At 37.8% G+C, this 16,236-nt stretch overlaps 2 protein-coding genes across 3 annotated transcripts in view; one reads left to right on the top strand and one right to left on the bottom strand.

Annotated features, from left to right (window-relative positions):
• The first annotated feature begins 1,591 nt into the window (after window positions 1-1,591).
• LOC134650583 (piercer of microtubule wall 1 protein) lies at window positions 1,592-7,812 on the top strand. 2 transcript variants are annotated; one of them, XM_063505536.1, is made up of 3 exons: window positions 1,592-1,846; window positions 3,262-3,348; window positions 5,803-6,043. In XM_063505536.1, the coding sequence occupies exons 1-3, from the start codon at window positions 1,681-1,683 to the stop codon at window positions 5,913-5,915; spliced, it is 366 nt and encodes a 121-aa protein (XP_063361606.1). In that variant the 5' UTR covers window positions 1,592-1,680; the 3' UTR covers window positions 5,916-6,043. The 2 variants fall into 2 exon arrangements, with proteins under 2 accessions (XP_063361606.1, XP_063361605.1); XM_063505535.1 differs by lacking the exon at window positions 5,803-6,043 and adding an exon at window positions 7,673-7,812 and having other exon boundaries at window positions 1,593-1,846.
• Window positions 7,813-12,909: 5,097 nt separating this feature from the next.
• Window positions 12,910-16,236, bottom strand: part of LOC134650474 (synapsin) — a 105,513-nt gene continuing 102,186 nt past the window's right edge. The window contains exons 14-16 of the mRNA XM_063505428.1: window positions 15,379-15,546; window positions 14,265-14,505; window positions 12,910-13,161 (exon numbers count right to left, since the gene is read on the bottom strand). Coding sequence (XP_063361498.1) covers window positions 12,965-13,161; window positions 14,265-14,505; window positions 15,379-15,546 — 606 coding nt within the window. The 3' untranslated portion in view covers window positions 12,910-12,964. The remainder of the gene's footprint in view (window positions 13,162-14,264; window positions 14,506-15,378; window positions 15,547-16,236) is intronic.

Here is a 16,236-nt window from a genome sequence, read left to right as displayed (position 1 = left end):
CACTTAATAAAATTATGGTTATATTCACTGAAACACTTTGTTGTTTTATCAAAATTTGATCGTAACTGTCAAAGCGTGATCCATAGACAACAAAGTCTGGGAAATTTCTCTATGAAATTAGAAACTTTTAAGTTGTTTACACTTTAATCTAGATTTGATTAATATTTAAATCAAATGAGGCACTTAGTTGGATGGGTGAGTAAGATCGATTGTTGGCGCTGCGGCGCGGGAGGCGCGATAGCACCCACTCGCTATAGCCGGGAGTCCCGATACCGCTGATAACGACTAATTTATTCAGCTGAATGCATGCCCAATGAGTTAAAGGCCACCGGACCCTGAACTACTCGTTATGTTGAATGGTTTTAAACAAAATTAGTGATGTTCTACCACTGTAGGTGAGTAGATGTAGCCATTGTAGCCTCAATATCCCCGGTATGAAGTTTTTAATAATACAATGCAGAGGCAGAGTGGGTTGGATTTATCGGGAGTATGAGCATGCCTGAGTCAACATCAACACTGATTCTCAAGAGAATATCACTATTGATACTACATACTAGCAACAGCAACCTTCGTACTATTATTGCAATTATCCACATAGGTAATTATATTATTATTTAACATCAGTAGAAGAGCATATTGATCAACCTGGTTTTATCGAAGATACTTACCAAAGTTTGGTATCTTCGATAAAACCAGCCGAACCAATAATATCTTTTGATTGTCCTTTGTTTGTCTGACCTTTATTTTATTGAATTATAAAATTCCCATGAATTTCTGTAAATTGTATCTTAACATAACTTGTGTGTTAAGAATAATGGTTACTCTGCTACATATCAAATATGCAGTTTGTAAGTGGTTATTTTATTATGCGCTGCGCTTTGCACTTGAATACCTACCTATTTAGATAAAAATACTTGTTTTGCCGACTTAATTTCAGCGATATGGAGCTTGAATTTGCAATGAAAACTCATCAAAGCGTATCGCTGACGTCGAAGTTGTTGAATAAATAGGTACTCAGTGTTATTCAACCGTCTGGAAATATTTAAGTGCCTAAATTACGTCGCCTACTAGTGACAACCTAATATGTATTATCTTTTACTCCGCTTTATTAATCATTAGTTATAATCCAAACAAATATAATTTCTGAAATTTATCGCGTGCATTAAAGCCCCCTCCATAGTCGTTCGCGGCTTTCGATAAGTGTGTGTATTCGAAACTTATTTTTATAAATATTTTCAGATCTCTATTACCTTTCCCTTTTGTTATACAATTGCTAGCATAGATTAGTATATGTTATGTGTAATGTAACCGATGCACTAAAGTGCAGTTACGTGAAAAGAACGGAATAGATTTTAATGCTTCTTATAGATTGCTCTTTATGTTGATTTGCATCGGATCTCCCGCTGATCGCGCTTTTACTGATTCTAAAGGGCAAGGATTTGCCGGAAGAATTCAATATTTCTACCACTAAAACCATTTATATTTACCTTGAAAACATTGAACTTACTTGTAAGTTGTCGGTTAGAAATAAAGTAATAAGGTAGTAATACAAAATTCAAACAAATTCTTACTTATGACATGGACAGTTGCTATGACAACAATTTTGTTTGATTATTAGGAACAATTTTTACGAGCGAGTGGTTGTATTTTTGCTTATTTTGTTAATTTTCCGCTATTTTTATGATGAGCGATCACCGAGGGGAACAGGACGAGAAGTCGGCACCTGGATTTTGTTCAGCCTCGTGCGTGAACAAAGAGTGCCTTCAGAGAGAGTGCCAGAAACCTGAGCCTAGAACATCGGACTTCTTTGCTACTTGCAACTTGCCTAAGAGATTCGAACATCCACGTAAGTGTGTTCTTTAAATATTTGTTTTGTTATAGGTACCATTAAACTTTGGCTCAGTTATATAAAAATGTCATCAGAATATTGTAAATTGTAACGCAATCCAAACTTGTATAGTATATTGTCAAATCTTCAAAATCACATAAAATAGCAAGACTTTACTTTTACTTACCTATATTGAAATTATTATATGAAAAAGGGCATAATATTTCAAATACCTTTGTTTTGTAGTAAATTCCCTCTTCCTTCGAAACTTATAAAACTGTGTGGTCAGGTCAGGGTGGTCAGATTGAAATTTTAGTTTGTAAATAATTTGAGAGTACCTATTTACAGAACGACTTATCGGGCTAAAAATATATAATAAAATTCCTAATGACATTAAATTTACAGAAAGCTACTCAATATTCAATAAAAAAGTCAAATGTCTACTTCTAGACCAAGCATGTTATTCTGTTGATGACTTTATGAAAGAGAATATGTAAATTTTACTATATTAACAATTATTGCACGATCATTATTCATTATTTAGAGATTTGTAAACTTTGACCAATGTATTATTTTTATCTAGAATTGTAAATAACTATCTTATTTCAATTGTACCTGTGTGACCTGTAAAATACTTTTTACCAATAAAGAAACTAAACTAAACTTAATTAATGAATATTTAATTGTATTCTAGTTTTTAAAGCAAAACATTAATTAGCAGCTCTCGGCTCTCTTCAAAGGCTAGGGGTTTTTACCTGTGATAGTACGAAATGCGGCCTATCTAGATTAAGGTGTCGTTGATCTTCGCTGAAACAGGAAGCGTTTCCGGCGATATGCGGGTTTTCCGATACACATCGCTGTGTTACCTACTGCTAACAGACAATAACTAGATATATGTTGGCTGAAATTGTGGTACCTAAATATAAAAGAAGAAGAAAATATAGTGTCAATTAATTAGTACTATACTGTCCGCTATCACCGTCTGCGTTATCAAAATCGCTGCCAACTTAGCTCGGTCTGACTCTACGATTTTTGGTGGGATTTTTTTGATTATTAATACATCCGTAAATTATAAATGGCCAGTATTCGGAATGTGTGGGCGGCTGAAATTTTCCATAGATTTTACTAATGTGACACAGACGAACTTTGCTGCGTTCAGCTTTTAAGGGGGGAGTCCACCAGTGTGCGGCACTTTGCGGCACAAGTACCTATTTCAGTACAAATATGCTTGTTCCGCACAATGCCGCACACTGGTGGAATCCAACCTTAATATACTAAGTCTGTCAACAAGTTTTGTCAGTAACATTTGAATAAAAAACTATAGGTACTCGTCCCTCTTAGAGGTTATACTTATACCATACCTAATACTAGCATAAGAAAAATATACGATTCTTGCTGCATACTCTATTTACAAATATTGTTTTTTTTTTCAGACTGGTTCAATGGCTACGGCAGTCAAGTGAGTAAGCAGCACCCGTTTTATCGGACGACCGCCAGCGAATACGGATGGTATGCTCCAGGTTAGTCAACATTTTATTACAATCAAATACATTCACACCCTTCGGCCGTGTACGTAACCGACCTTTCGTAACTGGTAACGAAGGAAGAAAAAATGATCTTTGTACGATACTGGTTTCGAATAAAGATTATTTTTTCTTCGTACGTAACCATAGTTACGAGAGAAGAAATTTTCTATTTGAAATTACGAAAAAAGACTATCTATTCCTCATACGTAACTGAGTCAAAATGTTTTAATCATCAATAGCTACAAAATTCCTATGTGACTTAATAGAACTAAATTTACTTGTGACGGGTTGAAACAAATATTATTGCTTTCTGCAGTATGACCGGTTAGAACAAAATTTTGGTGTGACGAGTTGATCCTAAATCGGGAATACGATACTAAATTATGCCCTTAAACGGATCATTACATTATGCGCCAAGCAATTATTTTAATTCATTATACAGTTGCTAGTGTACTAGGTGCACCAAATTATAATTAAATGATAATATAGATCTATTAAGCCTTTCTTTGTAATTAACTAGTTTTTTCCCGCGGCTTCGCCGGCGTACTAAGACTACTAAAAAATGAGGTTTTCCCCAAACAAACTTTGAACCCCCATTTCACCCCCTTAGGGGGTGAATTTTGAAACATCCTTTCTTAGTGCACCCCTAGACCTTATAAGGAACCTACGTGCCAAATTTGGAATCTCTAGAACTAGCAGTTTGGGCTGTGCGTTCATATGTCAGTCAGTCAGTCAGTTTCGTTATGTAATCTAGTCCTTACTTAGTCTAGGCGAAGGATCGTATGAAGAAAATTAATTCTTACTATGTAACTGGTTACGAACCACCTTCGAAAGATGGTGACTGATTACGTACGAGAAAAAAATGATCTTTATTCGAAACCAGTATCGTACAAAGATCATTTTTTCTTCCTTCGTTACCAGTTACGAAAGGTCGGTTACGTACACGGCCGAAGGGCATTCACACCGCGAGCCGGATTAATTACCTGGAACAACTAATTAATGGTGTAAGTAGTAATTTACCCATTTGCATGGTGCGACAATAGTGTATTTGACTACTAGTCAAATCAGTTTCTTTTTTCGAACTGTCAAAACGATTTTCCTACTATGGAATTTATATGAAACACTAGCATGTGACCTCACAATCAAATAACCTACTCTTTATAGTTTTATACGCATTTTAAAATATAAATTGTGTCTAAAAAATAGATGCTCTCTACGTTTCACTATTAATCTTTCGGTGCTTTATTTCATGCATGGTGTAAAATAATTTATAAAAAAAATACCCTATTTCCAAGACTGTTCCATACTGATGACCGATCGTTAGATTCAATCTGCGTGTAAAATATATTCTTGTAAAGAGTACAGATACAAAATAGATGTCTTGCTTCAACACCGCGAAACGAATTAAATTATTATTGTTTGATTAACACAACAGTAGTAACACTAACACGAAAGTGTTAAAATATAACGATTGGTTCGATTGAAATGAAATGATTCCCATATTCAAGAATCTAAAAAAGTTGGGGACCCCTCGAGGTAAATATGTTTTCTTATTTTTATATAATTTATGTTTTCAACAACTGAATCTATTGAGATGGCTGTCTATTGTCTTAATATTTACTTAAGTAAGTAGGTCCCTGGATGCATTAGAATTGGAATAAGAAGGTAGGTATACTGTTGATAGGCCCGTTCTTTAAAAGTCCATGACTACGAAGGTGTACCTAAGGGCTCTTTTAGACGGCGCGCGAACTCGCATACGATTTTAGTTACATTGCGGACCATTGAGGTTACAACAACTCAGCCGACCGATCAAATAACGCAATGTAATGAAACTCGCATGCGAGTTCTCGCACCGTCTAACTAAATGAGCCCTAAAGGTATTTAAATTATTTAATTGGTTGGTTTGTACATTTTGAAATCTTTACTGAATTCATATACATACATTCTGTCCAAGTGCCCATCAATAATTAACATTTACAATTCGAACCAGTAGATGGCGCTGCGATCTGGTTTTCATAAAAAAATATGATTCAGTCCGACCACATTTTCTAATTGGGTTTAATATATTTTCTAAATTTAATAGATACCTATAAACTCTTTACTCTTGTCATAGAGAAAAAATACATAGAGTGCTGGTACTGATAATTCCGCTACTCGAACTCGATGATAGATGTCGACTACGAAAATAATTTAGTCTTTTTGGTACCAAAACTGATGTATGGAGTAAGCACTCTATTCTTACTGGTGAGTGGTGACCGAAGAGCTGACGGCTACCTCGCACAACGTATCAGCATTGCGATACAGCGAGGAAATGTCGCCAGCATCCTTGGTACAATGCCTCAAGAGCCTATTTTAGATTTAAGCTAGTTTGTAATTTCTTTTAGTAATACCATCTTGTTTGTAAATAGATGATTATTATTCTTACTATATTTCTCTGTGCTCTTATAGGTCCCCACTCTGTACCCTTGCAGTATCACCCGAAGAGCCAATCGTTCACGAACAATATGGCGCAGTTTGGGATGTACCGCAACTATTCCCTCAACACCGCCCTCGACCATTAAATGAGCTCCAATAACCGTGAAATTGCCTTTTGAGGTTAACCATGTAACCTCAAGTGTTGGGGTTTTGTTGGTTGCTGCAGAGATGAGCAAATAATTAAGACTGCCAATCTTTATGTAGCGTTGTGTAGCAGCAAAAAATGGGTGGATAATTTTATTAAATTTATCTGTCTTTTTCATCACTCTTAAGGGGCCAACTGATTAACAGTCCGCCGGACGGTATCGGCCTGTTAGTTAGAACAAAAATTTGACAGTTCCGAACAACTGACAGGCCGATACCGTCCGGCGGACTGTTAATCAGTGGGCCCCTTTAGTGTAAATTTAATTATGTTTACTCAATATATTTCAATATTTATAATGAGTGCCATCGCCAACATTTAGATTTAACAAGATGCTGACATAATACATAATTATAACATTTTACTGTTAAGACTGATGTCATAGCGCAATACAAAGTATACCTATGGAAATAAAACTTTGCTTAAGTATATCTTAGAGATTAGCAGTCTTTATTATATACTCGTATTTGTGTAGAAGATGCATTGTTTTCAACTAATGAACATCAGTTGTAATTGTTCTTTGTTTTCGTTATAGTCTTTATGTACATGTGTTATGTTCATTGACGTATAATATCTAAGGACGGGCTAATGGGGCACTAAAAATGGTACTAGTTCAGCGGTGTTACTCACGAATTCCAGCCAATCGTGCAGTCTAACGCAACTAGTTGCGACCAATAGCGCGCGTCATGCGAACTCGTCCACCAATCGCGCGCGTGATGCGACCTCATCAACCAATCGCGTTGTAGTGATTTCACACCGCTGTACTGGCCCCTGTCATGCCTCATTATTATTGCCCGTAAAGCCAGTCCCTAGATATCTATGTCAATGGTTATGTTACTTATATTTGAAATGAGAACGAGCTTACTAAAATCTACAATTTAGCTTAAAGTTGCACTTAATGCGTGCCAGATGTCTTCGTATTTAAGTTAACAATTTTAAGATTATAATTATTTATAAGCGCGTATTTTTTATTTTAAGTTATCTTGCGTTAGTAAAAATAGATTTGTTTTTGTTTTCAAGAGAGAAAAGTCTAGTCTACTGGGTTTTTATTTGCATTGTTAAAGTATTATATTAACATTAGGTCGTGTAATAATTATTATAACGACCTAATGTTAATTGGTTATTTATTGTTAATTAATAATTTTAATATAATCTATATTAATTAATGGAACGTATTTTTGTTTTATTTGATTGTTACCCACCAATACAAAACTAATGATATAATGTGAACGCATTTATCGCGTGATATAAGTAATATAAAACATGAATAAAGATTCTTATGTACTGACTTTATAAAAAAAACAAATGAGTCATACGACATTATATCCAAGCCACATACTATAATCAATACCTAAGCATCAAGCGCTGAAATGCATTGTCGGATTAGATGTTTTGTCTGTAACGGTCTCCTACTCTGTCTTGAATCATCCATCAATTTCGATATATTCGTAAGGGTATGCGCGCACGAGCAACTTTGTCTCCGCAACTTTGTGTTTTGTCTCTGTCGCACTTGACTTCGACATTTGAGTGCGACAGAGACAAAACACAAAGTTGCGGAGACAAAGTTGCTCGTGCGCGCGTACTCTAAGATTTTGTCCCCAAGAACCCTAATCAACTAGGGAGGTGCCCCAAGCAACTATTTTCTTTGGTTAATCCGGCAAACCTGACAACAACAAATCCCAATGGTACCTGTGATTGCAGGCATCCACTCCGTAACGTCAGTGTTCTACCCCAGGGGCCAGGCTTTCACGAACCATCTCGGTGCGGCCGGAATGTACCGCAACTACAGCCTGAACACCGGCATGGACCCTCCAAGCTACACTTAACTTATGATATTTAAGGTATACCCGGATAAGATCAGATGGAGGATAAGATCGTATGGTCGCAATTGCTGCCAAAATAGTAGTTTTTTTACAGCGCTACCAGTATAATGTGTGACGCCATTTCATCCCGCCCCTTTTCCACATTGTAGTAACCGCTCAGTCGTTTCAGACGTTTTAAAAAAAGTATGAAAGAGTTAATTTTTAACGAAAAAAATTCCCGGATTTATTCAACGAATGTAACTTATTCTCTTTGCTTTAGAGTTCAAACTAGCAATTAGTCCGATCTTAATCAAAGAAGTTTTTTCGGTTTGGTGTCTTGAATAAATGTAATTCTACTTTGAGTGTGGATTACTCCTTAACTATTCTATTAAAGGGCATTAAGTGGGTTAATAATTAAAGCTTATTTTCTTGTTTATCATTTGCATTAAACATTCGGAGATAAAAATTAGGAAGTGAGAAATAAGTAATATAATTTTTTGTGATGTCCTTCAAACTCGCCTAAAGATAGTCCGGTCTTATCCGGGTATACCTTATTATACTTAGGTACTTCTTTATTTTTGTATTTTGTGTTATATAGCAGAGGGGAAAGAATTTCTGGTTTTTAGGTCGATTCTGAGACAAAATTGAAAGCTCTCTCTGGTCTATACCTACAGAGTTGCATTCTTTAAAACAGTTCATGACTTCCAAAACCACAAAAAAAATTGAGAAATCGGCTGGATTTTATCATTGGTGTTCGTTTCTCTGTAAATGTTGGTTCTCGCGTCTATTTTAGAATAATATTGTAACTGCTATATATTTATGCTCTTTTTGTAAGGAAAATTATTTTAATAAAATAATGTTTAAAACTTGAATAGCACGTATATTGGGAATAATTTTGGTGTTTCTGCTATTAAATGATTTTACAATGCACTTTTGCGCTTTTTCGCGGGCTTGCTAAGATTCTAGGAAATCTAGGACATTTAATAAAGGGCCGGGAGAAATGAAAACAACTATTCGGTACCGACTTACCAAAAGAGGTATTTATTATATTATATAGATTAACATGCATTCAAATTCCGTTATAGATATTAATACTTGTGAGACATGGTTGCCATCTAAGCCCGGGCCGTGCTGGTTTAGGAGATATTCCTCGGCATTCCCGTTAAGGCGGACAAGTTATGTATTGTAGTGACATTCCATGTCCCTTTCCCACCCTAAGCAGAAGGTGGCCACGACAAATTACTATAAAAGCTCAGCTAATTATAATTGACTATTCACATGATGTTGCATGATAACATCTGAATAGCCGGATCAAAACGACTTATGTCCTGACAGCACCTCTCTTAACCCTTTACCAGGCTAAGGGATATACCACATATACTCGTATGTGTATAGTTCCCACATACGACAATTCAAACATGTGCTCTATTTCCGATGAGTAAGACTGACATTCGATTGTCACTTTTGAAATGTCAGCCTGGTAAAGGGTTAACTGGTCATCGGTGGACCTATGTCTTTATAATAAGGTGTACGAATTAACACTCAGTTCGTTTTTTTGCATTAGAAAGAACTTGCAAGAAGGTAAGCGATCTTGACATGTCTTTTAATTGAAAAACGCTTTTTAAAAATCAAAAACTATTACTTATGAAAGCAGAAGAATATAAATGATCGTATTAGATTCATAATTGTTACATATTTGCCGTAACTTATTTTTAAAATGTGTTTTTCAATTAAAAGACCTTTGTCTTAAATTAAAAGATTGTTTACCTTATTTATGACGATTTGAATGAGGCGAAGTAAGTATATAATTTGCCTTGGCCGCCGCTTGCGTGCGTCCCGCTCTTTATGAGTACACGTCGTATAACTTGTTAGCAACAACAACAACAGCTTTTATATTAGTGTTTATTTATATATCGATATCTAATAAACTAATAACTTTAAACATTTAAAAAATTAAACTAATTTAAGTCGCTGCAGTATAATATACAATAAATACATTATCTGGTAACTGTTCTATTAAAATAATTAACTCATCGATTAATATTTTACTGTATAATATTTTATGTAATAAAATTGTTCATTATAAGGTATCTAATTGCGCATTTTATAGGTACTTACATATAGTTACATGGTGGATACGGCTAAACAATGTTCGTGTCTAAACTAGCTACGAGTGCATATAAAAATTACACTAAAATACATACTTATAATGTAGGTATGTCTCTATTCGGTATGTCGCAGTAAAAAGGCCCCAACATTAAAGAATACTTGCTACTTAAAAGATTCATTAACAGGTCTGTATGATAACTTTGAGCACTAAATTAACAGAAGCCACCATATCTATTTGCAACTCATACACATACCTTACACGTAATGTATACTAGCTATTTTTCGTTGTAAAATCTATAGTAACAAATAGTCGACTAAACGTGCTGGGCCCGTACCATGAGTCACTGACAGTGTCAAAACTGACATTTACGCTATCGAGAACGTAATTATTTTCTATACATCTCGTTTGCACTAATATGCGAGTACGAGCGAGATGTATAGAAAGTAAATTATGTTCTCGACGGCGTTTATGTCAGTGTAGCCGTACAGGGCTCGACTTGGAAGCTGGTCAATGGTTATAATAATTCACGTGATCTGCAAACACCATCGCGTAAAACTCCAATTTAAAAACTCTACTTTTGAATATAGCTAAAGAATATATATAGGCATACAGGTTGCTATAAATGTTTAGAGATTTATGAAACTGGTAAGCAGGCAAGAGTGCAAAGTTCAAATCCAATCGTTCTGGCTCCTCCTCCATCTGAACCTCATTCATGATATGACATCATCAGACTCAATTCAAATACAACCCTCGACTCTCTCAAAACTATAATAGGTACATTAACTAAAAAGAGTTTTTAAAACAATGACGATTGATTAGTAAGAAATGCATTTTGAAGTAAAAGCTGAGTTTCGGTGTAGCTGGTCGGTAAGTATTAAGATTTCGGAGTTACCACGTTATGTAATAAAATCAATAACAACAACATATTTAAGTAAAGCATGAAAATAAAAATCACATGTACGCATCAACAAGATATTCTTAAAACTATGAGATACAACTAGTATTAAGTTATATAAAATGTGGATTAATTCTTGCATTTAACAATATTGTCTTCATAGCATTGCTCACATCCCAACAATTTAGATCTAATAGGATCGCACAAGGGAATAAACTCGATTGATGTCGATTTTGGAACAAACCAAATACACTTGCAATAGCAATCGATTCTATAAGGCTAGTACATACCACATGTATATGCAGCACAGCCCTAGTAGCACGGTCACATTTTTATCGTTTATCACAATGCCTGTCACGTTCTAACAAGTATGTAAGTGCGAAAGTGACGGGCATAGTGATAGTCGATAAAAATGGAACCGTGCTGAGCCCGCAGGTGTTGGAAGTAATACCGATCACTTTGCGGAGCTGTTAATTATTTTAACGTAATTCGTCGTTTTTTACTAACGTAATTTGTACTTCACGCAGCGCAAGTGGTGTGGCATCTGACATGTAATTCCATACATTACAACCGGTGCATACGGCACACACGTGTCTACGCAGCAAGCTAGAGCTGTGCTGCATACGCAACTAGTGTGGTTTAGCCTATATTCCTCCATTTCATTAATTCCACACGGTTACTTCAGAAGCGACAGATACCTATGTAATTAGATCAGTTTACGCTATAAGGGAAGTCATAAAATTAATTACACATCAAATCCTTAAAACGCTTCAATTCTACTTATTGCCACACATTTTATTTGTCCTCAATGATATTTTCTATTTGCGAGTTGCGTCGTTTGCGTCGTTCTGCTACGAAGGTGCGTGTGCGCCCAACGTCGCGAGCGGATTATTCTCAGTAATTATAACATGTGTAACCCTATGCCAATAGAGTTACCGGTGTATGTAAAGTATGTTGAGTTAGTAGTTAGCAACAATAAGAACAAAAACGTACATTGTAGAGGTTTGACATCTTTAAACATTGCTGTATGGCTGCCGTATATTTCACAGTAACTATATCAACTATATGGTCAAGTGATATCACGATAGCGTTATTACTTCAGCAGCACGATATAATCATCAACCGTGTATCGACTGAAGTATTTTGTGTATGGTACTGGGAATAACCCGCTAGCGGGCGGTAGAAGGAAGGCCGGAGAAAGACACTACTGTAACGAGGCGCGCGAGTGCGCGGCGCGTACCGAACGGGTTCGATCACAATGCAGCTCAGTTGATTCGTATTTCATTATTTTATAATAAACTTATTGTACAAAATCTATAGTTATTTTAAATACTTTAACACTATGCTATTAGCTTCGGTTTGACGGTCGTTCTAACTGTCGCAAAGGGAGCTCCCAACCGGTACGGCTAAACGTCACCCCTTCCGATGCAAACGATATGAGTATTCATAATAAAAAATACCGGAACCGGTTTTCTATATCATACTTTGTAACAATGTATATGTAAAGTTTGTAATAAACGTACGAAAATTATGCAAATAACAACGTTACCATAATCGGGCAATTATTGACCAGTTAATATGTCCTTTATCGAGCTACCGTTAATCGAGCTACCAAAACGCTCAAGCGGGGCATGCAGCGGAGCGTGCAGCGCGGTGTCCGAGTTCAACAAATGCAAACGTACCTACTTATGCGAGCAGTGAGCAGTCTCAGTAAACGCTGCGCTGTTTAAAATAGGTAGGTACTTGAAAGCGCGAAGCCACGCCGCCCGCCCCGCACGCACGCGTTTATTGTTAATAGAATAAGAGCGTGTCAAAGTAATTTTGAACGCCTCGACCGTTTAGCAACTTCTGCTGCTAACTGTACCTAGTTATATTAACATTATAGGTAGTACTTACAGTCAGCAACAAAATGGTTTTAGTGTAAGGCCTGAGTGGACGCTCGAAGCCGAGCGTTCGGCGAGGCGTGCAGCGTGGCGTCGGGCTCACAAGTAATTTGAGCAGTGTGCACTAAGGCCGCTACTATACGCTTGCATTTGTTTAACATGCACGCCGCACGACCCGCCCCGCTGCACGCCCAACTCGAGCGTCCACTCAGGCCTTACACTAAGCGGATCAGGTGTTCAATTCTTCTCAGTTCAACCGTTAACGACAGCTCGGTTAGACGCATGCCCGAGTGCCGGCTAGTTTTACATATCGCCGAATATGCCGGCGAAGGTCTTCCTCAAGTTCTTCATGGTGTCCTCGGCGTCCTCGGTGAGCGCGGCGCTGAGCGAACCCTGGCGCGCGAAGCCGCCGCGGCCCCCCGCGGAGCCACTGGGCGCCGCGCCCGCCGCGGCCGCGCCCGGGGCGCCCGATGCCGAAGATACCGTCGACGACTGAGATGCTGGTTTAGGGAAATAGCACTGTATAAGCTAAATGAACTTTACTGTTTAGATAAAACAATAATTACTGTTTAGATTAGTTTAGTTTATATGCGCTGGTTTAGGACTAGTAAACGGGTAGAAAGTTACAGAATAAACCCAAGGGGGGCATAATAACGTCAGTAAATAGTAGCGCTGAGGGGCGGAAAAGCTATTTTAACGGCATTATTTGAAATCATTTCTTCTTCTAAATAACAAGAAATACAGTTATTACTTTAGCTGTTTGCACTAATCGTAATCACTATAGTTCGTTTTTTTTAGCATTAGAAAGAAGGTAAGCGATCTTGACATGTCTTTTAATTGAAAAACGCTTTTTAAAAATCAGTCACTGAGTGTAAGGCCTGAGTGGACGCTCGAAGCGGAGCGTGCAGCGGGGCAGGGCGTGCGGCGTGCATGTTAAACAAATGCAAACGTATAGGAGCGGCCTTAGTGCACGCTGCTCAAATTACTTGTGAGTCCGACGCCACGCTGCACGCCCCGCTTCGAGCGTCCACTCAGGCCTTACACTTATACTTATGAAAGCAGAAGAATATAAATGATCGTATTAGATTCATAATTGTTACATATCTGCCGTGACTTATCTTTAAAACATGTTTTTCAATTAAAATAAAATAAAAAAAAGCTTTTATTTCAGGCAGTACCCATAAAAGACACATCAAGATTGTTTACCTTTTTTCTAATGCTAAAAAAAACGAACTATAATCAGGTTGGCATACCTAGTAAATAGATACTTTGGGATGTAAACTTTTATTGTCTGCTCAATATAAGTATGTGGCGTTCCATGCCTAAAGGGCCCTTATGCACATGGAGCATAAATGGAGGATCGTCACATGTTTAGTTTAGTGATAAGGCTCAAATTTAACCTCTAGCCGCCCAGAGACCTATAAAAAGGTCTTCTGTTCTATTCTAATTTGAACTTTGTGTTGACAAAATAAATTTGCTTGGCAGGGTTTGACGTATGAGCGGCTAGAGGTTAAAGTACAAGTTGGGAAGTAAGTCGTCACGCAAAATTTATAAAAAAACGTATGTTTTGGTTGCGGAAAATTACCCTGATGCAAAAGTTTACCTTGCGAGTCGCGCCTCGTGAGCGGCGGCGGCGGCGGCTGGCTGGGCTCGGCCGGGATGGGCGGCAGCGGGCGGTCGATGCTGGCGGCCGCGGTGAGCGGCGCGGGCGGCGGCGCGCTCGGCGGGCCCGCGCCCGCGCCCGCGCCCGCCAGCGGCGCCGCCCGCTCCTCGGGCGACGGCGCCGAGCTGCCCGACACCGAGCTGCGGGACGCCGCCTTCGTGACGCCCGGCCGGCACACGGACTGGAAGTTGAACAATGCAAAGCATTGATAAATCTATCTAATCTAATACCTTTAAACGAGCAATTCTTGTTTATATATATATATATAAACAAGAATTATATATATATATATATATATATAAAGAATATATATATATATATATATATTTCGGGGATCTCGGAAACAGCTCTAACGTTTTCGATGAAATTTGCTATATGGGGGTTTTCGGGGGCGAAAAATCGATCTAGGTCTTATCTCTGGGAAAACGCGCATTTTCGAGTTTTTATATGTTTTCCCAGCGAAGCTCGGTTACCCAGATATTGTTATATTATATGTATATTTAAGGGTAAGGGGCAAGGTCGTTATGATTTGCAAAAAATAAATAGGTAATACATAGTATCTATATACCCTACGCCGAGTCAGACGACGCTACGTAGCCACGCTGTTACGTCGACGCCCAAATCTAATGTTTAGTTAATTTGTCATTGGTTTTTATATGTAGTTTTGTTTGTGTGTATCTTGTTTTGTAGTTTCACAGTGCATTGGTTTTTACTGTAATACTGTGTCACTTATTTGAGTAATCAATAAATATTGCTGTGGTTGTGTCGTCATGTCAATATCCACAACCGTTAGCACATGACACCCTGCGGCCATGAATTTACATTACTTAGTACCACTAATATAAGTGGTCGGCAAATGATCCGTAATGCAGTGTGTGTGGCAGTGTGATACCCTGTAATCATCGTAAACTAGTTTCCTTCCTGCCTCAACCTTAGGTACTTACGACAAATCGTCGTTTCTCATGGACATATACAAAATTACATCTTATGATGAAAATGCATTCACAAATATCCAGAACACAAATTTAATATGGGAAATTCAAATACTACACACCTGCATCCTCTGGAAGACTAGGTCGGCAAGATGGCGGCGATCCTCCTCCTGCGAGTCGCCCATGAAGGAGGTGGCCGAGTCGTTGAGCTCGATGATGTGCTCGCGTCCGTCCTTGCCCACCACCAGCTCGAGGGCACACACCTCCAGGCCGCCGAAGATCTCGCTCACCTGGACACACGACTCATTTTAAACCCATTAGAATAGAATAGAAATAGTTTTTATTCCTGGCAAAAAGAAATAACAGATAATAGTATTTTATGCAACCGTTGTTTAAAAGGGGTCAAAAAGGCGAGTGGCGTGAGTTACAATTTGAGGCGAAGCCGAAAATTGTTAATAAAGACGCCACGAGTATTTTTTGACTCAGTTAAACAACGTTGCATACAATACTTTTTCTACGACCAAGCACTTACTTTGAAAAAAAAAATTGTAAAACAAATATTTTTCATTCAACCAAAATAATACTTTAAACAAGTGGAATCATATAGGACATATATGTAGGTAAACAAACCAAACCCGGCCACCGCGCCCCGCGCCCCACGGCCGGTTGGTCAGCGACACCTTCTTGTAACTCATGAGGCCCTGGTAATTGCTCTTAGTTAAATTACAATTTTGGATAGTTTTTTTTCTCGATTTTGGCCACAGTAGCCTATGGAGACTAACAAGCAACGCTAAACGGTGTTCGTAGTCTATGGATCTTGCTATATCACGGGTGTCACATGCGCGTTTTTGACTTCTGGAGCAATTTTATTGTTTCTTTCTACTATAGAACCTAATGAATATTTTGTAAATTGGCAGCAATGCACTTAGTACTCATCTAACTCATCTGTCAGAGATGACAATTAAAATTAGGTTGGCAAC

Source organism: Cydia amplana, chromosome 8 (genome assembly GCF_948474715.1).
Source record: "Cydia amplana chromosome 8, ilCydAmpl1.1, whole genome shotgun sequence".
Taxonomy (NCBI): domain Eukaryota; kingdom Metazoa; phylum Arthropoda; class Insecta; order Lepidoptera; family Tortricidae; genus Cydia; species Cydia amplana.
The sequence above is the reverse complement of the archived record's forward strand: the minus strand, read 5'-3'. Positions and strand labels throughout refer to the sequence as shown.